At 33.2% G+C, this 22,073-nt stretch overlaps 3 protein-coding genes across 3 annotated transcripts; 1 reads left to right on the top strand and 2 right to left on the bottom strand.

The window, feature by feature from the left end:
- The first annotated feature begins 220 nt into the window (after positions 1-220).
- On the top strand, positions 221-4,748 carry LOC120080025 (RNA-binding protein 7-like). Its single transcript, XM_039034558.1, has 4 exons — positions 221-450; positions 1,179-1,390; positions 2,342-2,513; positions 2,632-4,748. Exons 1-4 carry the CDS (start codon positions 414-416, stop codon positions 2,811-2,813), a joined length of 603 nt encoding a protein of 200 aa, XP_038890486.1. The 5' UTR covers positions 221-413; the 3' UTR covers positions 2,814-4,748.
- A 437-nt stretch (positions 4,749-5,185) lies between these two features.
- Positions 5,186-10,548, bottom strand: LOC120079032 (disease resistance protein RPV1-like). Its single transcript, XM_039033214.1, has 4 exons — positions 9,977-10,548; positions 7,654-8,758; positions 7,284-7,577; positions 5,186-6,507 (listed from the first exon to the last, which is right to left on the bottom strand). The coding sequence occupies exons 1-4, from the start codon at positions 10,453-10,455 to the stop codon at positions 5,539-5,541; spliced, it is 2,847 nt and encodes a 948-aa protein (XP_038889142.1). The 5' UTR covers positions 10,456-10,548; the 3' UTR covers positions 5,186-5,538.
- A 3,511-nt stretch (positions 10,549-14,059) lies between these two features.
- On the bottom strand, positions 14,060-17,052 carry LOC120079034. The gene is made up of 3 exons (XM_039033216.1): positions 16,591-17,052; positions 15,308-15,595; positions 14,060-14,553 (listed from the first exon to the last, which is right to left on the bottom strand). The coding sequence occupies exons 2-3, from the start codon at positions 15,524-15,526 to the stop codon at positions 14,440-14,442; spliced, it is 333 nt and encodes a 110-aa protein (XP_038889144.1). The 5' UTR covers positions 15,527-15,595; positions 16,591-17,052; the 3' UTR covers positions 14,060-14,439.
- Positions 17,053-22,073: the final 5,021 nt, after the last annotated feature.

The following is a 22,073-nucleotide window of genomic DNA, read 5'->3' as shown; positions in this document are numbered from 1 at the left end:
TTTATTTTATTTTATATTCTTTTTACAAAAAAAGATTTTGTTCTAGTAAAATAAATAAAAAAAAAGATAATATAATATAATACAAAATAATATAATATTTGATCTAATTTAGATTAGGAAACTCATATCCTAATCCTAATAGAAGTAAGATAAAACTTTAGATGAAGTCTCTTATAAATAGAGCCTACAATTTAAATCAAATTCGAAAAAAGTTTTCATAAAAAAACAAGAAACAACCCCTACGATTTTCTAAAAAATAAAAGGAATAAATAAATAAATAAAGGGAAAAAGAAAAAAAAAACAAAAGAACTAGAGGTTCATTGGCTGACTGAATTTGCTCTTTCTCCTCCCCCTTTCTGCTTGCTTTCTGAAACTTCAGTTTAGGGTTTTGCTTTTGGAGTTGCAGAACAATCATGTCAGGAAGATCAAATGGCTGCACCGTTTACGTAGGTATGTTCATTGATTTGTCTACCCTAATTCGTTTTGAACTTTTTCGTTTTCCTCTCATGAGATTTCTGCTGTTTGCGTTTTAAGCTTCGTGTTTTTACTTCCGTGAAGTTCCGTTTGAAAATTATGCTTTCGGGTGGTCAATTTTGTAAGGAGTATGCTTATTTTCTTCTATCATGTTCTACGATTTGATTTATAGGACACAAAACATATTTCTTGATTGGAAAAGCTCTGCTTAGACATTTGGCGGGTTCATAATTGAACAAAAAGGATTGCATTGTTTGCTGGATTTCTTCCTTCCCAACTTTTTTTTTCCTCTCTTGTAAATTCGTTTTACTTCTGTTCATAACATGCGTGATTTCTTTGCTTTTAGGCGAAGAGGGTTGGAAGTTAAACTTACTTCGTTTTTGTTTTTCTTAGATCTCTTAGATTATCTTCGTTTTTGCTTAACTGGTTCAATCTTAATTTTCACTTACCCCATCATCTTTTATCTGCTTCTGTGTAGGCTTCCTCCATTTGAGTATTGATGCCAGTTTGTTCTTTAATATTTATTTAACATAACTAGATGTGCAACGAACTTATTCTTTCGGGGAACTTTTCGTTCCCTTTAATATTTTGATACAACGTTCGTTATGTATTAAAGTTTTTAGGATGCAACCTATCATTTTGAGTTTAAGATGCCACATTTTCTTATGAGTCTGATTTTGTTACTTTTTTTTCACTTTCTATAGGTAATTTGGATGAAAGGATAAGTGATAGGGTTCTTTATGATATTCTAATCCAAGCTGGGCGAGTAGTGGACTTGCACATTCCTCGGGACAAGGAATCTGGTAAACCCAAAGGTTTTGCTTTTGTAGTGTATGAAAGTGAGGAGATTACCAACTATGCTGTTAAGCTTTTCTCTGGTCTCGTGACTCTTTATAACCGTACCCTGAAGTTTGCAGTATGTAATTATTGTTTCTTTCTCATTGCAAATTCTTCATGGTTCCCTTTGTTTCTTTTATCTTGGTTTTTCTTGATCAACTTTGTTTCCAAACTTATACATATTGTTTTTATATTTATTTATTCATGTCATATACCATCTCTTCTTATTTGACGGATTTTGATGAATACCTCACTTTTAGATATATATTATTAGTCTTTTAAGATGCACGTTGGATTTGAAATTTTAGTTTTCTTGACTTCATAACAATAAAATTTGATGGACTTAATTTTAGTATATTGCGTAACTTTTTTGAGGTTTTAGAAATTACATTCCAATCATATGGTTTTGTTCTTGTTATTTACCTAACTTGCGTTTAGATGCAAACCTTGTAATCATAATTAATTGACGGGAAGAATCAAGATATTCCTGGATCATGATGAATTTAATCTAGGTTAGTTCATGTCACCAGAAGTTTAAATGACTTGGTTGGAAAACCTTTGGCTTCTGCATTAGTACATTATTGATAAACAAAAGAAAAAAGGGAAGATAGAAATTATCACATCACTATGATTACTAATGACTTTGTTGAAAAACAGGTGAACTTATTGAAGTTTGGAGAACGAAGATAGATGCTAAAACATTATTAGAAAAACAAAACAAGTTTCAATCTATAATTTTATATATTTAAAATGATATCTATTTAGTTTCCTAGAAAAATATCTTTTAATATGATTTTGGACGAAATAGGACAACATAAAAATGAAGTGCTAGATAGAAATGTAAAGATTCTTTTCCTGAATATATATTTATTATAGATTATTTCTTTTAATGTATGATTATTTACTATGTGGTTTCATACTTCAATTTTATTAATTAGATGATTGTGCAATCTTCCATTGTCAGATTTCATTATGTAGCGAGTCATTAAATTATGGGAATGATTCATAGGTTTCGACTTTGTGCAAGCAGGTATCTGGGCAAGACAAGTCTTCACCTAGTAGTAGTGCAATCACTTCATCATCAAATGTATCTCATAAATCGAGGTCACATATTGTTCTAGGTTACTCTGAAATATCTCAGTATTCCAGTCACTTGTCAACATCGTGCAGGTTCTCAACGTACCCTGAAGACCATGTAGAAGGTGATTTTACCTTTCTTTATATTTGTCTTTGCATTGTTAGTTTCACTAAGAATTGTGTATTTTTATTTTCTTGACCTTTCCCACACTAGTTCAACAAAAATTTATTTCTTTTATTCAGCGCTTCTTTACCCTGGTTTAGTTAACCAATATAATGGGTATGGATCACATTTGGATAACTACAATAAAGAATACAGTCAGAGATATTCTGGAACAACTTTGGATAGCTTTAACCAACCTAAATCACGCCGCCATGTTACAAGTTATCCAGTATACTATCATTCTTATGATCTTTTGAAGTAATGCAGCTAGTGCCTTCCATTTTTGGTAATCATAATGGTAATTTAAATCTTAGATAAAGTAGTATTGCTTAGTTGGATTAGGATGCAAATGGGTTAGTGGTGAATGATATGATATTTGCTATGGAACATGCTAGTTTATGTTATTGAATACAGTCATTTTGTTAGGTGCACATGTTCATATGATTTTGGATGTGTCATCATAGTTGATACACTAATTAAAGTATTGTAACCTATTTTATTACGTTGTCAGTTTTTGTTATTGTATATTGAGTATTTAGTTATTTATGAAGTGTTTTACTTGAGCAAATAATATTTAATTATCTGTTTCTCTTCAAGAATAATTTTGAAAACAGAAGAAAAATTATTATCAAGGATTACTTTTTGTTTATCTTGTTCCTGTGCTTTTATTGTTTTGAGGCTTCTAATTCTTGGCTTCATCTGAAATAAATGTATTGCATGGCGTGCTTGAATTTTCAAGACGCAATTTCTTTGAAAAGAATTAATGACTAAAAGTTTACTTTGAGAAAGACAGTATTTACTAGTCCTGAGAGCCATTCATTTTTTTGTGAGATCGTAGATAAAACATTTGGTGATCAGGCTAGTGGCAGTTCTATCAGAGGATCATTATAATGATTTCTATCAAAATTCAAGAATCTAAATCCCTCCTTTATCTTATTTGGGCTCGAAGTTCCTATCTGAAGTTGTCCATTAGTTTTACTATTCTTTGTATCATAATATGAATTTGTTCATTTCCTTTTATTTCTACCCTGTTTATTGGTTGTGAAACCTGTATTTGATGTAATATGTATACATTTGTTTGTATGTGTATAATAAATGATCTTTCTTTGGCTGCCTTATAAAATTTGGTACAACTTTGATATAGGCGTATAGCTTTAGTTGGCAAGTAGTGTTTTTAAGTGAAATCCTTTAGTATGAAGCACTAGTGGAGAAAAAAAACATTCAAGTGCTTTGTCCTAAAGGTACGTCAAAGAGTTTACATTTTCTTTTTCAAACAAGAAGTGAAAATAGAATTAAAAGCATCAATACCCTAATGGATAGGACAAAGTTCCTCTTAACCTATTGTTAGGTGATATAATATTAAATTTATTTTCACTCATTGAGTTTAAGCTTTTGGGTCCATCGGTAGTTTAACATGGTGGTAGTCTAGGAGGTTTTGTATTTAAACCCGGTTTTGTATTTAAACCCCTGCAATGTTATTTCTTCTTCAATTAATATTGATTTCCACTTGTTATGTCTTCTACATATTTCAAGCCCACAAGTGAGGGGAGTGTTAGATGATATAATATTAAATTTATTTTCACCCATTAGCTCAAGTTTTTGGGATAATTGGTGATTTAAGGACTTATGAATTATGATAGTGTTAAACTTTTGAGTCAATCGGTGATTTAAGACTTATAATGGTGGTGTAGAATACATATGAGTTTGTTTCTGTATGACATTTATATGTTTATAGTTTTGAATATGTATGTGATGATATTGTCAATTAAAGATACTTGGAAAGATGTGAACAAGTGTGGGAGGCAGAGGCTGGCTGTAATCTGATGAAAATATGGAGCTTTGAAATGAATGATGAGAGAACAGAGAATGTGATAGATGGTTGGAGGCAGAGGTTGAAGCATATAGGGAATTTGATTGATTTTTTGGTGGGCTCTAGTGTTATGTTGTTTTGTACTTGATTTTGTGCCACCACTATGAATTTGAATTGTATTGAAGTAGAGTTGCCTATCAGTGTAATTAGAGTAGCATAGTTCCTCAGGTGTAGGTGTATAGAGAATTCGTGGTTCTTGTCTAAAGAGAAGCATATTATTGTAATCTCGGTTAGCAATCAAAACTTCAACTGGTAGCAACCCGCTGGTTGCGCTGATTGTTGGATTATAAAGGAAATCTCGATCTCATATTGGTCATTGGTACGGGTTCAGGAATCTCAATCTCTTTCTTTCTCCTTTTGTTTTTGTGAAGAATATGATGAAATGTAAAGCCGAGCATGTGGGTGATTTTGTATCAGAGTGGTTGCCATTCATGGTTGGAGTATTATTATGGGCCCTTTTAGTGTAGCTTCAATAAATCTTAAATCTTAAATTTTGTCACTGCTGTGTTGTCTTTTTAAAAAATATATAGTAAATATTAGCATTCGTTTTATCAATTTGAAGCTCATAAGAACAGAAACTACACTTGACCTGCATTCAAGCTCATTACCACTAATACCTTAATTTCTTAACTAAAGTTCAGCAATTTGTTTTTTCACTCGAGTGAATTTATTAAATCTACTTCTGATTAATGAAAAATCTTTAAAATTGACTATTTAAGTTTGATGAAAAGCTACTAAACCATGTAAGTGGGAAAATATGATTGTTCAAAAATGTGAAAGGATATAATCCAGTATCCACAAACCAAAGCACATGACAGAGTGAGGTATATAAGCTTTTATCAACAAAGGCATAGACTGAATATTGTGTATGTTATGACCTTTTTAACAATTGTCTTGTTACTGATAAGGGTACACAATCTCATTACCTCCTTCTCTTATTCCATACTTATCAAACGAATTCCGCACTATTTCATTCTGATATTTGCACATGCAAATATCAGAATTGAAGATCCCATTTTTGTTGTTGTAAGCCACTCTGCAATCTCATTTCTAGGTACTAGGATGTTAAATGCTCCATTTTGACTGGACGTGATCGACTTATAGAGTTTGTTGTTAGCTAGTCTGTAGCAATTAAATTCACCAAATATGAACCCCCCTCTTTAGTTGAATTTGGAAACATTTCCACCATAAAACAATCAACTGACCGTGCCTTCCTGATCGCTGGAGGAAGCTTCGGGTAATATTGAAGCATCTTGCATCGGTTCATAATCAATCTTTTCAAGTTATAAAGTCGAGAAATGCTCATGGGAAATTGTAAGAAGTTGTTACCCGAAATATTCAGCTCTCTTAATGACACCAAGTACTCGATTTCTTCCGGGATAGATTTCAGGTTGCAATCCTTTAGATCCAGTTTGGTAAGAGATTGTAGACGAAACACCAACGAAATCCCAAAAACATTATTGCTTCCTAGAGTTCTGCATAACCATAACAACACCCGTCTTACTTTATTACATCCACCCTCATCCTTATTATTATCATTACCGTCTCTTCTTTTTCTTGTTTCTCGTGCATCGAGCTCCTCCAACCCTTCAACATCATCCAATTTTCTTTTTCGGTTTTCAAGCTTCGAGGGTCGACTGACGTGGCTTAAAGACACCAGCCATTTAATGGTTGTAGGAATGTGGAACAACCTTTTACAATTATTTAAGCTTAGCATTGTTAGGCTTGTCAAGGTTGTAATAGATAAAGGTAGGGACGCAATGGAGGTGTTGTCCAAATGGAGTTGTAGTAATCTACTTGTGTTGCCTGTAAATTCTGGGAGTTTTTTGAGCTTTAAACAACCTGAGAGAATTAGGACTTCAAGAACCTCAATGGTAATATGGGATGGAAGTTTGGTGAGATTGATGCAATCTTTCAAGCTTAGAAAAATGAGTCTTTTTGCAACAAAAATGGATGGATGAATGTTGACTAAACTTGTGCAACCTTCCAGCTCTAATCTTTCAAGATATGGAACTTGTGTGAAGTCTGGAGTTCTCAAAAGTCTCTTAGAATGATTCAGTTTGATATACTTCAACTTCCCCAAATGCTGTAAAAAAGCATAAACATATGGTTGATATATGTGTTTAGTGGAAAATCGAGGTTAGAAGTGTAACTCTTGAAATTTAGGAACCAAATCGAAATAAAACTCAAATCTCAAGTAACATTTTAATATCTAATGATTAAATTGAAACCAAACTCAAAACTTAAGAAGTAAAAACGTAGCACTTAGAAACATACAAACCATGTTCTTTAGTAAAATGAATTAGAACATCAAAAGATGCGTATGATTTTCAATTTCATTTAACGAATCCTTTATTAATGAAACAAAATAAATTTTAGTTTACGAATCTATTATTGATGAAACAAAATAAGGGGAAAAAACAAAGAGGATTCATGAAGAAAAAGATTAAAAAAAAAAAGAGTAGAAGAGGTATATGCAAAATATGAAGGGGTACGAGGAAAAAATATGAATGGTTGAAAGTACTAATGACAAAAAGAATGTAAAATTAAAAAAGAGAAGAAAGAAAAGGTGCAAAAGTACCGTCGTGATTTTGAGGGCAAAATAGGTATTATGGAAATATTTAAGGGGAAAGAGGTAAGTTAAAGATTCTTCTATCATTATTTCAATATAATATAGATTTAGCATCAAAATTGTCCATGCAATTTACATAAAAACTGCTGAAAATATTTACAAAATATAGCAAAATTTTAGAATCTGTCAATGATAGATATCGATAGACACTGATACTGAAATTTTGCTATATCTTGTAAATATTTTAGTTTATTTTTCTATATTTGAGAAAACAACATTTAGTTTGTTACCTTTTGTCCTTGCCAAAATTGTTTGAAGTTGCTATGGCAGACGTGAAGTTGAATAAGCTCATATTCTTGAGAACTACTAAATGGCAAAAACTCAAAGGGACATCCTTTCCACTTCAAATATCTTAACTCACTTGGAATAATGCAGCAATATTCCATGTGCTTTTTCAGTCTCACATTGTGAAAATTAAGCAGCCTAAGTTGGTGCATTCTTGAAAACAAAATGGGTGGGATTTCAACAATATTTCTTGTTGACTTCAAAATTATGCTTTGGATGTCTGCTTTTGTATCCTGAAACTATAAAATAACACACAACATGATTCAAATCAGTAGTAAAATATTTACAACATGATTTAATATAAGAAAGGTTTACCACATTTTTGATGATATCTTTGTGGCACCAAAATCGATCTTGAACGAGTTTTCGACGAACGATTCTCCAACTCATTTCTTGCAACAAATCATGTACTTGTAATTTATTGTCATGAGATAATGTTATAAGAGATTTTTGAATTAGAAGTTGAATCCTTCTTTTGGCATAAAGACCACACCCATCTAGAATTTCTTCTACAACATCTCTTGCCTTTCCCTTGAAGAAGCAAGCAACATCAAGAAAAATCACCTTTTCCTTTTCATCTAATCCATCATAACTTACTTTAAGACACTTGAAAATTTGTTCATGAACAATAATGTTCCCACCTTCTTGGAGCTCTTGTAGTACACAATTCCACACACTCAAATCTTTGTTTCTCAAACATGTCCCTAACACTTTGAGTGCAAGAGGATGGCCTCCCACAAGCTTCACAATACTTTTGGCGTGATCCAAGTAACATTCTTTAGGACATTTTTCCATGAAAGCATTCAAACTAAGGAGCTCAATTGCTTCCTTGTATTCAAGTTCTCCCATTTTGAACATTCGTTTCGCTTCAAATATCGACATCAAATCTGCATTTCTTGTTGTAATGATGACTCGACTACCGTATCCGAAACAACATTTCTTCGTAATTGGAATTAATCCAGTGATTTGTTCTAGTTGATCCACATCATCTAGTACAAGAAGTGACTTTTTTTGAGAAATTGCTTTGGTTATCAAAGCAATGCCTTCTTGAGCATCATATATGTCATTGTTGTTTATTGCAAACATCTTTGTGAGGAGTTTGGATTGTAAATAGGGAAGATTGTGGGTCTTGAAAGTCTCTCGAATGTTCGAGAGGAAGCAATGAGCTTCGAATTCGTCGTGAATTTGCTCGTAGAGAGCCATAGCTACTGTCGTCTTGCCAATGCCACCCATTCCATGTATTCCTATGAACATCACATCATTTTCTGATTCTGAGTTTGGGATTAAAAGTGAAGATATTTGGTTTAGTTTTGATGTGATTCCTATAAGTTGGCCTTCTTCAATGACTGTTGTTAAGCTCTTTTTGATTCTTTTCCATATTTCTTCACAGATTTTTTCTATCACTTCTGATTCATATGACCTATTTCACTCCAACCAAATGCTTTTCATGTTTAGTTGAAGGGTTTGATTAAAAAAAAAAAAAGAAGAAAAAAAAATCAACTTAAAACGTAAAAAATACATAATGTTGTTTAGGTCACCTGAACATATCTCAACTAATCAAATTATTATACATGTTGGATTAAAATGGCGAATGTTTCCCAATTTTAAAGCTACACTCCATACATAGTACATAGCTACAATAGCACATAAGCCTCACACAGCCATGCTTAAAAACTCAGAAAATTTTGTTAAGAAAAAACAAGAACTATGAAAAGAGATGAAGAATTCACTATATTTAAGGCCTATAAAACCATTAATTTTTTTAATTAGCAAATTAAGTGTTTTAAAAATTGAAACAAATTTTTAAAAACTAAAAAAAAAAAGTAATTTTACAAAATTTGATTTTGTTTTTGGAGTATTACCAATTATTCAAACCTAGTTTTTAGAAAAAAAAAATTATAAATAAAACCGTTGTCAAATTTGTCGTTCTCAATTTATTTTCACATCTCTATGTGATTCTTCACCAAACATTCAAATAATGTTTTAAAAGGTTAAAGGCGGCCTTGAGGCTTTTCCTCTTCAACGCCTCGAGACGGTATGAGGCGTAAACCTCATAGTGAATTAAAAATATTTTATAAAACCTAAATTCGTATGACTAAGTAATGCTAAATATATCAAGTCATATAAGTGTTAAAAGAAACTTCACCCCCACAGTTTTCACTCAATAAAAAATTCTATAAGGACATCTTCATCATCTCTACTGCTACTATTATCATTAATAGGATTGATTTACACTATAAATGTTTGCCTTAAGAGTTCTTAAGGTCACAACGGTAAAAATAGTCTTAATTCAAATTGTCACATCTCGAATCTTAATATTTTGTAAGAATTAGGCAAATGACTATTATTTTTCTAATCACTAGGCAAGGCAATAGAGATTTAAGCCTCAATGCATTTTCACAAAAGCGCAAGCCTCTTATGGTTCAACAAAGACGTACGTCTCGAAGCTAAAACTTAGAGTCTAGCCTCGAGGAGAGTCTCAAAGTGTAAGCCACAATAGCCTTTTAAAACATTGCCTTCAAGTTTAACAAGAAGCTAATTTGAAAGTAAAAGTTATGAAGATTTAAATAAGGCTTGTAATTAGAGGAAATTAAAGGACAAAATTAGTACATATTGTATAATGAGTTAGTATTGTTACCAATCTTGGGGAAGCCATGCTTTAAGGTTGGCAATGTTGGTCAGAACCTGCCTCCACTTTTGGACCTTAAACTCATCTTTTCCAAATCTTTCTTCATGTTTAAGAAAAGCATCACCAAAACTTCCTCTCTGATTTCTTACAAGAGAAGGATTCACTTTGTAAAAAATTGGTAAAACAGTCGTTCCGAACTGATCTTGGCATTCGAAGATCTTAACCAATTCTCCGAGACACCATCTTGAAGAAGCATAGTTTTCTGATACCACAACGATTGCAAATCTTGACGCTTCGATGGCGGCTGAAAGATCTAAAGAAATTTCACTACCTTCTTTGATCTCATTTTCGTCTCTAAATGTCGATATTCCTTTACGCGATAAGGCTTGGTAGAGATGGTCTGTGAAGCCACCACGTGTATCTTCACCTCTAAAGCTCAAAAACACATCATATTTCCATCTACGGCCAGTTGAAGAAGAAGCCGCCATTGGAGAGATCTGGTTTTGCTTGAGCTTTTACTATTATGTCATTTTTATCTCCATATCCTAAGCTATTGTGTGGTTCTTGGGACTTAGTCTTCGTGTCTTTCTATATTTAATGATTCATAAAGATACGTCTACTACTTGTCCTTGACCATTTATTATTATTTTTTTAAAATTAATTTTATTAATTAATTAAAATAATGATAGTTTTTAAATGCTATTGCTTACCATTATATTACAAATTTAGTCTTGGGTAAATATGAATTTATGCCCTTAAACTTTATAATTATACCAATTAAAATTTTAAACTAATAATTGTATTAATTTAAATCTTAAACTTTTGAAAGTGTATCAATTTATACACTCCTTTAGATTTCGTTTGATCAATATCGTGGGAAACTTATAACTTGAGTTAATTAAATTTCTAAATTTTAATATACCAATCAATTTAGACTCTTGATTATGATTACTTTTGAAAAACATCAATGCATTAGTTCTCAAACGTGTGTGACTTTTTCAAATGTCATTTAAAAAAAAAGATAACTAGAGTAAATATGTGGACAACTTTTTAAGGAAATTCTGTTTAAGAGTCTGAATTGAATCATTTATGAAAAGTTTAGGAACTTTATTGATACAATTATAAGTTTTACCTGAGGTTTTTCTAGGCGAAACGTTATGAAGGGTGTAAATTGATACACTCACAAAAGTTCTGGGTTTAAATTGAAACAATTAATAGTTAAAATCCCTAAAATTTAGGAGTATAAATTAGGAAAATAGTCAGAAATAACCTATTTCAGTTGTCACCTTACAAAACTAGCACGCTTTTTGAAAAATGGTTAGAATAGTTTTTCTCAGACATCTCGCCCGAGATCGGCCACCAAGATTTTGTTAAAAAAGCTTTTTCTAACTTGTTTTAGGCCTTTTCGGTACATCTCACTAGAATTATAATTTTTCCAAATGCTATGTAGCTTCCCAAATTTTTACAAAATTAAAAAATCATACTACCAAATATTACACAATTTCGAGAAATTTGAAAAGATAACAGATAATTATTTAGATAATCGGCAAAAAAATTTAGAAATTCACATAATTATGTGGATCTTGGTATTAATCTCGGGCAAAATAACATCGAGGTTCTCTATATTTGGGCTTTCTCGATGATACCTGTGCATAATTAACACCAAATTCGATTCGATATATTTGAGCATTCTCAATAAAATCTCAGGCAAAATTAATACCAAGATACAATATATATCTTAAATCTTACCCATTTTTTAGCAAAATTTGATCTTTCCCAAAATTTAAAAATGATAGCGCAATCATCTTGAATCAATTTGGAAAATTTATTTGATAATTGGAAAACTCATTTAACATTTTAAAAATTCATACAATTGTGAAAACATAAGATATGCTAAAGATTTAAAAAAGTACGAAATAATTTGATATAATATTGAGTAAAGATAATCAAATTTGGAGAAAATTTGAAAAGATATAAGATTTGGGAAGATTACCTACAAAATTAGCAAATCTCGGTGTGTAATGTGACGACATGTACTGAGAAATTTCAAAACAATCAACACGTTACAAAATTATTTTTTTTTTTAACTAAATCTCGATGGCTGATCTCCGACAAGATGAACCGAAAAAAAACTATTCTAACGAGTTTCCAACAAGAATATTAGTTTTGTAACGTGAAAACTTTAAAAGGTTATTTCTGATAATTTCTTCGTGAATTGATATTTTCACAAATTTTAAATAGGTTCAATCTCCTTCGTTGTACACTCCAATAAAAACAGCTTCATAACATCCACACGCGCATTTCGCTCTCATTGTAAGCGATGGAAATAGTAGAGAACTCATTCTCTCCTCCTCCATGAACTTTTGATGGAAAAGACATACAAAACCCCATCAGAAAGGAAAACTAGAAGAAAAGATTAGTCGCCAATACAAATATTATTTAATAGATAAGACACCAATTATAATCTCAAAGATGGATGGTTCGATTCGATTGTCCAATCTTACAATTGTCAGGAAAAATCTAAACAAATCTACTACTCATACGCCTAGTATGATAAAAACATAGCATTACATACAAAATTGTATTAGAGGGCTTCTAGCATTAGGGGTAGGGTTGGCAACAGGGCGGGGTGGGGCCGGAGATGCACTCCTCGTCCCCCACCCCGCCCCCGTGGGATTTATAATTCTCGTCCCTGCCCCATTCTCCATTTTGGGAAAGTCGGGGTTGGGGTCAGGGAATCCCCGTTCGAAATCTCTCCCTGCGGAAAAAAAAATCTCCGTTTATATTTATATTTATATTTTTAATTAATTATTTATTTAAAATCAATTAAATTTAGTATTTATATTCAAAATTTAAATATTTAATATAACCAAACAGTATTATTATCATTTTATTTATTTAAATTAATAACTAAAATATTTTAGATTTAATAAAAAGTTTAATATACTTATATTATGAAATAAATTTTAAAAAATTGAAAAAAATAAAAGAGTAGCTACTGTTATATATTATTAAAAATTATTAAAAAAATATTTGGGGCGAGGTCGGGGACAGGGATGAGACGAGGTTAGCGTCCCTGTCCCTGCCCCATTCCCAGTCGGGGACTCGTTTTTTATCCCCGATCAAACTGGGGACTCCGGAGCGAGGATTTTTGCCAACCCTAATTAGGGGTGTACATAAATGCCAAAAAATTGATCCGACAGACCGAAAATGACCGAATTAAGGTTGGCTAGTTGTCGGTTTTCCTATAAAAAATTAAAAATCGATCGATTGACTGATCAATATATATATATTAGTTTTTTAATTTAAATAAGTATAAAACCAAGCTCACTACCACCAACCCACTATCATGATTGATTTTAATTTTTTTAAAATGATGAAATTAAATTTAAAAAAGTTACAAATCATGTTAACCAATAGCAACATTTCATCAATTCATCTTTATTTTTATTCACCTTGGCTTTGATTGTTAAAAAAAAAAAGAATAAAAAGAAAAAATCGAGTGACCAAACGACGGTCAATTTTCACACCATTTATATGGTTGGTTTTTGGTGTCGGTTTTCTCTCAAAACCGATACCAACTGATGTACACCCATATCTAGCATTACAATTTTAGCAATTGCAACTTACTGTTCTTGATATAGGTATATAATTTCTTTGTCTCTTCTCTTCTTCCATATTTATCAAACGAACTCCACACTTTTTCAGCATGATATTTGAGCAAACTGCATCAAGTTATGGCCATATACCTTTGAAAACTTTTTTGTACCCCTAGATCGACTACTATGACTATCAAAGTGAAATCTGATTGTTGAAAGATGATTAGACTTCTAAATAGTGCATCTATTGACCTCACCCAGATTGGGGAGATTATTGTCTCTCGTACTCACACTATAGATCAGCTTTCTCATGTCCCTCCCTTTTCGATTTAGCGAAATTCTATATGGTATTTGTTGAATGTAAGTTATGGAATATGGGTGCCATAAAGAAGTTTAAAAATCCAACTTCTACCTTCTATATGCATTCATGATCTATCCAATAGATTTACACTAAAATTTAAAAACAATGTTAACCAGAACATAATAACTCAACTATAAGTAAGCTCAAGTTTGTTTTATCAGCAATAAAACAACATAGCATCAATATTAATATCAGAATTGAGAATAGAAGGTCTTTCTAAGTAGCTCCTTTTCACATTATTCAAGTTTATATTAGTTGGAAATGAACCAAAGAACACACCAGATTGCTGTCAAATTCACCTTCAGAAGTAGTAACAAGAAGAAAAATCTAACCTTTGATAAAAATTTTAGCGCCCCCCTTTGTTTCTTTCGGTGCACATAAAATTGATGCATCAAAAGGTAGAAAAAGATCAAGAATATGTAAGTTTGCTGGCAAGTTGGCAGCTCATCCAAGTGCTTATTCTTCTTTGATTAGGGTAAAAAATTGCTTCTTAATAAAACAACCACAGGGCATCAGGGTTGATAAGGCTCGGGAAGTTTAAGCCCCACACTTGCTGCAGACTTGCCCAATATTCGCTTCATTTCCTCTGATCTATCAACAGCAATATTGTACGAGAACAGCAAGTCCTGTGCATACATAGCCACCCAATAACAATACCAATTATAAACAAAGATCAAACGAGGAAAGAAGCAAAAGTTTGTTTCTTTTTTATTCTGAGCTATAATTTGGAGCCTAAGAACATAAGAAGATTTACAAGTTGACTTAGATAGAATAGAACGTAAGAAGCATATAGTAGAACTTAGAATTCGAATATCTCATTACTCTGTAATTGCATATAGTAAGAACCTAAGAAGCAACTAATTGGCCTAGGAATCTAGCATTGTGGTTTGACAAATTGATTGATAAACCACCTCGAAACAGTATCTATAACATATGTCCTACTTAAATGAATGGAAATTATGATTGAAGGCCATTAACAAGTCATCATTTGTCAAATCCTCATTGGATGACAAATACTATAATGAATGAATCACATAACCAAACAAGGGATTAGAAAGGCCTCATTTGATGACCATTTGATTTTTTAAAAATTAAAGTTATAAACACTATTTTCACCTATGAGTTTCTTATTTTTTTTAACAACTTCTTAGGGATAGTTTCAAAATCCAAGAAAAAGTTTGAAACCTAAAAAAAGACTTGTTTTTTTTTAGGAATTTAACTAAAATCCAAATGCTTCTTCATAAATTACAAAAGACGAAAATCATTGTAAAGAACCTACGAAAAAACAAGAGCATTTTCAAAATGGTCACAAAAGTTCATTTTCAAACGCGCCAAAAGAAATTGATTTCAAGGATAGTGGTGAGAGTGAAGTATTATTGCCTTTTGATGGTGCACACTGTTAAGTAGAAATGTGTAGTCCAGAGCAAGCTTGATTTCCTGTTGAACAGAGTGGGGTTTTGAAAGTATGGTTTTATCCCTGAACTTTTGAGCCACATAGTCCACAAAATGCTTCTTGCTCTCTTCCTTTCCAATATGATTCTTTACAGCTTTAAGAAGCTGGCGATAGACCTTAGCTACCTGCAAGGCTTCTGAATTCATTTTCAAAACTTTGAAGTCTTCAATGGCCACTTCTTGACACTCAAAAACTCCACAATTTCATTCTGTGCTCTGCCCAAGAAAACATTGAACAACAACATATTTTTTCAGAAATTTATGGTAGTGGCGGAAACAGAGGCAGAATAGCTGAAAATAAGATTTGAGAAGAAACACCTACGTGGTTAAAAGTAGAATTACAAACAATAAATCACAACATATGACCGCTAACCGAACCATCATAAATTAGTTTGTTTTAATTTGAAATGACCAAAATGACTAACGAAACTGAATCTCCTTGATTCAAATAATCAAATTTGATTTGGTTTCTACAGATATTATGATAGTTGAGTTGAGGTTATTTCAAGACCTTCATTGTCTCTAAGCACTTTTCTAGACATGGATTAAATCGGGGGTACAAATATAAGTGCAATTCCTTCGAGAAAAATTGGAAAATTCGTCTTCAAAGATAAACAAAGCCAAGAGAAAATCATTGTAGGAAGTAGAGATCAGAGAAATGCTTACTAAATGGTGCCTGCTTTAAAAAGCTTCTGCAACTTCTACAAGAGAAAGCAACTAGACTAGCGATTTGAACACCTAGGGAAATCGAATTGGCACCTAAAACAAACTCAAGTTGTGGAGGCCAAACTCTACAACAATGCTCAAGGGAGATATTCTTACCTTAACAACAGCCTTAAAACTTAATTTGAACAGTCCAAAACAGTCTCCAACTACAAACAAAGAGTGACAAACTAATTTCCCAACATTTATAACGATTTCAAAAAAGGCCTAAACAAGTTTTACGACTTAAAAATCACCAAACGGACTAGAATTTTTGCTGAAAAAATATATGAGTATCAATCCAACACGACAAAGAGAGAAATTCTAAAGGTTAGAAGCTAAGCTACAGCAGGCAAAAGGAGTTTCGAGCATTTTTACCCTTGAAACTATCCAAACGGATTCGAATCATTGTTGGGACGTGTCCAAATATGCTAAAATTTGAAATTTGAAGCAATTAAGAAGTGGGTAACTCAAATCTAAAGTCGAATGAGAGTGGGTACGTGTCGGACCTTGTCGAAATGGGGAATTGCGTTGTTGAAAGCTGCTAAGACACTTTTCGCTGAAGAATGGGTCGTCGGAGTTTGCTGGTTCGCGTTCGCTGCAGGTCGTCGCTCACCACTGCTTGGAGTCCAACTTCTGCCGGGTGTTTTACTGGAGAACAGTACGCTGTTGGGTTCGCCTTAACGCAAGGAAAGTTGCTCGGTGTCGCGCCGCCGTTGCTCACCGGAGGAAGAACAAAATCGATGTCGGGTAGCAGTATTTAACCGCCGTCGAGGGTGTCAAAGATAGCTTTGGTGGCTAGGGCTTGATTTAGTTTATTTGTATTCTTTAATCCTTTTCTCCTCTTCGAGGGAAATTGTACAAAATCACCCAAATGCAAAACTTTTCAATGGTTAGCCTCATCCTAAAAAATTGTTTGTTATGTACCATTTTGTAGGGTTGACAATGGGATGGACAGGGTCGGAGATGCACCCCTCTCCCCTGGAGATTTGTAGTACCCATCTCCGTCCTATTCTCCATTTTGGAGAGTCGGGGTTGGATTTGGAAAATCCCATTCAGAGATCGATTATCGCGGAAAAATTCTCTATTTATATTTTTTTATTTTTAATTAATTATTTATTTAAAATCAATTAAATTTTAATCTTTATATGGAAATTGTAAATCTTTTAGAAAACAAATTATTATCATTATTATTTTATTTATTTAAATTACTAATTTAAAATAGATTTTTTAATTATAAATTCAATATAAAGTTAAAAGTTAATTATGTATTGAATAAAGTTGCTGATGAAGCTTTTGATCTTATACATTGTGACATCTAGGGACCTTTTCATAATCCCACATATGCTGTTTTTTTTTTACTTTGTGAGCTTAGTTGTGGATAAATCTCGTTATACATGGGCGTACCTTTTGAAACATAAGAATGATGTTTTGCATATTATCCCTCGTTTCTTTAAACTTGTTGAAACACAGTTCTCTAAAACCATTAGTCTTTCGATCCGACAATGCACCTGACCTCAACTTTAAGGAATTTTTTGCCACAACTGGAATAATCCATCAGTTTTCTTGTCCTTACACACCTCAACAAAATTCTATTGTTGAAAGGAATCATCAACATCTCTTGAATGTAGCATGAGCCTTGATGCTTCAAGCCAAAGTTCCCATTATGTTCTGGGGAGAATGTGTTCTCATTGCAACCCACTTGATAAACAGAGATGTTGATGCTTCAAGCCAAAGTTCCCATTATTTTCTGGGGAGAATGGGAAAGATGTTAACTACTCTCTGTTAAGAGTCTTTGGTTGCTTGACATATGCTTCAACCCTATTAGTTAAGAGATCTAAATTCGATTCAATAGCTCATCCATGTGTCTTTATGGGATATCCACCTGGTGTAAAAGGATATAGATTATATCACATTGCTAAGTAGAGTTTCTTTATCTCTCGAGATGTCCTCTTCTTTGAAGATTTATTTCCTTTTCACAGCATCACTGCCAATCCTTCTCACATATCTACTTCTTAAATCAGTTTGTACTTCCTTCTCCGGTTCTTATGGATATACCTCTGACAACTACAAGTACCATTAACTTGAATATAAATTCACTGTATCCTAATGCCAGTATGTCTATTGCTCAATACATAATTATATGCATAACAATCAGTTGATAGAACCAAAGGTTTCTACTTCAGTACCTGATGTAACAGCAGTTGCTTCTCCTAGTGAACCAGCTCCAAGACGCTAAAAAAGACAACACAAGCCACCTTCCTATTTAAAAGACTTCCATTGCAACATTATACCAACACTCCTACTCACTCCACATCTCCATTAATTTTGGCAAATATTTTTCCTATGATATTTCCTCATCAGCTCACAAAGCATATATGTTGAATGTGGCCATAGTCTATGAACCTACTTTCTATCATCAGGCAGTCAAGTTCAAGGTTGTAGAGATGCTATGGACAGTGAAATTGATGCTATGGAAAGAAACAACACTTGGACAGTTGTGTCTTTACCAAAAGGACATCACACAGTGGGTAGCAAATGGGTATATCGTATGAAATACTATGGGACCGTTGATTGTTACAAGGCCAGACTTGTGGCTAAATTATATAACCAGCAAGAGGGTATTGATTTCTTTGATACATTTTCACCAGTAGCTAAAATTGTTACAGTGAAAATAGTCCTTGCTTTAGCTACCTCATATAATTGGTCCTTGGCACAGATGGACATCAACAATGCATTCTTGAATGGAGATCTATTTGAAGAAGTCTTCATGACTCTACGTTCGGGATACAAGACTTCTGAAGTACCAAAAGAGGGGGAGCATCTTGTTTTCCGGTTAAACAAATCCATTTATGATCTTAAACAGGCTTAAAAAATGGTTTATCAAATTCTCAAGTGCTTTATCATCACATGGATTTTCGACAATCAAAATAAGATTATTCACTTTTTACTAGAGGACATGCTGATACATTTATTGCATTGTTAGTCTCTGTTGATGATATTATCATCACCGGTCCCTCAACATGCTCAAGATGCACTTCTTATTGAAGGATTTGTGGCAAGCGAAATGCTTCTTAGGTTTAGAACAATCTCGTTCTAACCATGGTCTGTTGATATCTCAAAGAAAATATTGTCTTCAAATCCTTGAGGACACAGGGTTTCTTGATGCTAAACAAGCCTTGTTACTTATGGATCCAAATCTTAAACTTTCAAAAGATGAAGGAGCAACATTGTCTCCTGATGACACTAGTTATCGACGATTAATTGGACATCTTTTGTATTTACAAATATCTCGTCCAGACATCTCATTCGTTGTGCATAGGTTAAGTCAATTCTTACAAAATCCTACTACATTTCACATGAATGTTGTTTATCATCTACTGTAATATCTAAAACGATCACCAAGATAAGGGATTATGATTAAACCAGTCACTACTTTTCACCTTCAAGCCTTTGTTGATGCAGAATGGGGGGTGTGTTTAGATACAAGGCAATCTGTCTCTAGGTTTTGTATCTTCTTGGGAGAGTCCTTGATCTCTTGGAAAACCAAAAAGCAGCCAACTGTGTCGCGATCCTCTGCTGAGGCTGAATACAAAGCTTTAGCCTCTGTGACTAGTGAACTGTTGTGGATTTCCCAACTGCTAACAAATTTGAGCATTCAACATTCACTTCTAGGCACTGTTTTTGGTGATAATCTATTTCAATTGCTTCAAATCCAACCTTCCATGAGGAACAAAGCATATTGAAATAGATTGTCACTTCGTTCAAGATAAAATTGTTGATGGCTTTCTCAAGGTGCTTTCAATTCGTTCCAGTCTTCAGCTAGCTGATATGTTCACAAAGGTGTTATCACACTTTGTTCTATCTGATTCTTAGTCAAGTTGGGTGTCCTCAATATTCATCTTCCAACTTGAGGGGGAGTATTAAGAAAATAAAATTTTTTTTTGTTAGTTTTTCCGTTTTATAGTCTGTTAGTTTGTTAGGATCCGGTTGTTGGCTCCAGTTTGTTAAGCCCATTTTCTTTTCTCTTCGTCACTCTATTTTCTATACAAAGAACAAAGTTCATTATATTTATCGATCAATAAATCAATGAAGGAAATGATCTTCTTATTTTATTCAATGTGGTGATATTATTAAATTAAAAATATATTTTTGCAAAATCGACGAATAAAGTATAAAGAAAACGTAAAATAATAAGAAATCGACACAGATTTAAATTGTTTACTAACAATCTGTTAGCTATGTCCATCAAGAAGAGGAAAAATAATTTTATTAGAGAGAATATTACATAATACAGAATGATGACACCTCTAAGATTAGAGAGAGTTTATTTATAGTACATTTCTCTAAACCCTATGGTCATAATCCTAAATAAATCATAAATAATCAAATATGTCAACCCACTCAGGGAGACCCCATACTTGATCATTCAAAGTGCTAGACAACAAATTCAAGGCATTTGAACGTATATTTTTCTTTTTCTCTCCTCCCTCTTTCTCTTCCATCCTCTATCTCTTTCTCTTTCTCTTTCTTCCATCTTCTTCCTTCTTTTATTAAGACCACTAGATATATAACACTAAAAGAGTGTTGTTCCTAGAACTCATGTAAAATCTGCACCTCACTTTCCCCTTTTTCATGATGTCTATTGTTTAAGTAAGCAAAATGTGGGGTTAAATGTTTAAGTTAGATTGGATTTGTGCATTTGAGGTAAAAGATAAGTTTGAAGGGGAAAAATGTTTAAGTATGGGAACTTAACTCTTGGTTACTTACTGATCTAGCCTTACAAAGAGAATTTCTGGCTAAGTAATTAAGTGAACGCCAATCGAGCATCGAGTAAATGCTGCCGAGCGTCGAGTATAAGTAATCGAGAAGGGTCGAGCATCGAGTAAAGACTGGCAAGTGCCGTATAATTGAGCGAGAAAGGAGGCGAGCAACGAGAGTAAGCGATGAAAGATCGCGTATCGAGTTCGAGCGTCGAGCGAGCTCCCAGTGCCGAGTTTCCCCATCGGGTAGCGAGTCCTCCCATTGAGTATTTAATAGAGAGCCTTGAAATTTTACATTGAGTAAGGGCCTCTCTCCATCGAGTTTTCCCAGCGATGATCGAGTTACTCGAAACGCTCAGATTTAAATGCTTAGTTTTAGACTTCTCTTTTAGTTACTTGGAAAAATGACTTAATCTCGACCTTCGATCTTCACTAGTGGGAGGTGGCTTAAGGTGATTTCATGCAAAGGGCTGGAAAGTAGTATAAAAATGAAGAGAACTTCAAGGGCTCGTTTTAGATGATTTGCTCGAGCAAACAAGACGAAATTAGTACTATTGGAAAGCATTACGAGTCTAGTTTCTGAAATCAAGCCTTTTTTTGGGCGTTTCCGAGCACTCGACGAAGAAACGTAGAACAAGACCAAACTACATGAATTTCAAGGTAAAAATTTAAGGTAACATTTTTATCACCCTTATGAGTAAGTTTGTAGAAGAAACTTTTGCAAGATAAGTTTGGGGGTTTGAGTTACATATTTTAGAAGCTAAACTTAGAAAGTGTTGAACAAATAGGTAGCTTCACGGTCTAGGGCCACTGGGGAAGATTTAAAGCTCCAGATCAAATCATAAATAGTTTGTAGGATTGTATCAACAACAGAGGAAGCACAAGGATCATCTAAGCACTCAAATTCACTAATTTTGGCATAATTAAAGCATGCTTCTGAAAAAAAAAAAAAGGTTTCAAGACATACCTTTTGTAGAACTTCTTCGAAGCTCCTTCTCCAGTTGTAATCTTCTCCAATCTTGTTGTAGACCACCTCAAGATCTTCCCCACTATTCTCTTGGTGCTCTAGATTGAGTTGTGGGACTCAAGACAAGCTTGAATCAAGGGATGAAGGAGAAAAGCTCACTACTGCAACCTTGTTGAAGAACCTTTCTTCAAACCAATTTTTCTCTAAAAAACTCTATAAATTGCATGCCCGATTTTCACTCCAATCTCTTCATTATATTGTA

This window comes from Benincasa hispida, chromosome 6, assembly GCF_009727055.1.
Source record: "Benincasa hispida cultivar B227 chromosome 6, ASM972705v1, whole genome shotgun sequence".
NCBI lineage: Eukaryota > Viridiplantae > Streptophyta > Magnoliopsida > Cucurbitales > Cucurbitaceae > Benincasa > Benincasa hispida.
This window is presented reverse-complemented; position numbering and strand designations above follow the sequence as displayed.

Coding starts and splice junctions, on each gene's coding strand:
- LOC120079032 (XM_039033214.1), bottom strand. CDS start 10,455: ATGGCGGCTTCTTCTTCAACTGGCCGTAGATGGAAATATGATGTGTTT. Junction 7,578..7,653: donor AAGATATCATCAAAAATGTG/GTAAACCTTTCT, acceptor GTTATTTTATAG/TTTCAGGATACAAAAGCAGA. Junction 6,508..7,283: donor AATTTTGGCAAGGACAAAAG/GTAACAAACTAA, acceptor GCTTTTTTACAG/CATTTGGGGAAGTTGAAGTA.
- LOC120079034 (XM_039033216.1), bottom strand. CDS start 15,526: ATGAATTCAGAAGCCTTGCAGGTAGCTAAGGTCTATCGCCAGCTTCTT. Junction 14,554..15,307: donor ACAGTGTGCACCATCAAAAG/GCAATAATACTT, acceptor ATGTATGCACAG/GACTTGCTGTTCTCGTACAA.
- LOC120080025 (XM_039034558.1), top strand. CDS start 414: ATGTCAGGAAGATCAAATGGCTGCACCGTTTACGTAG. Junction 451..1,178: donor TGGCTGCACCGTTTACGTAG/GTATGTTCATTG, acceptor CACTTTCTATAG/GTAATTTGGATGAAAGGATA. Junction 1,391..2,341: donor ACCGTACCCTGAAGTTTGCA/GTATGTAATTAT, acceptor TTGTGCAAGCAG/GTATCTGGGCAAGACAAGTC.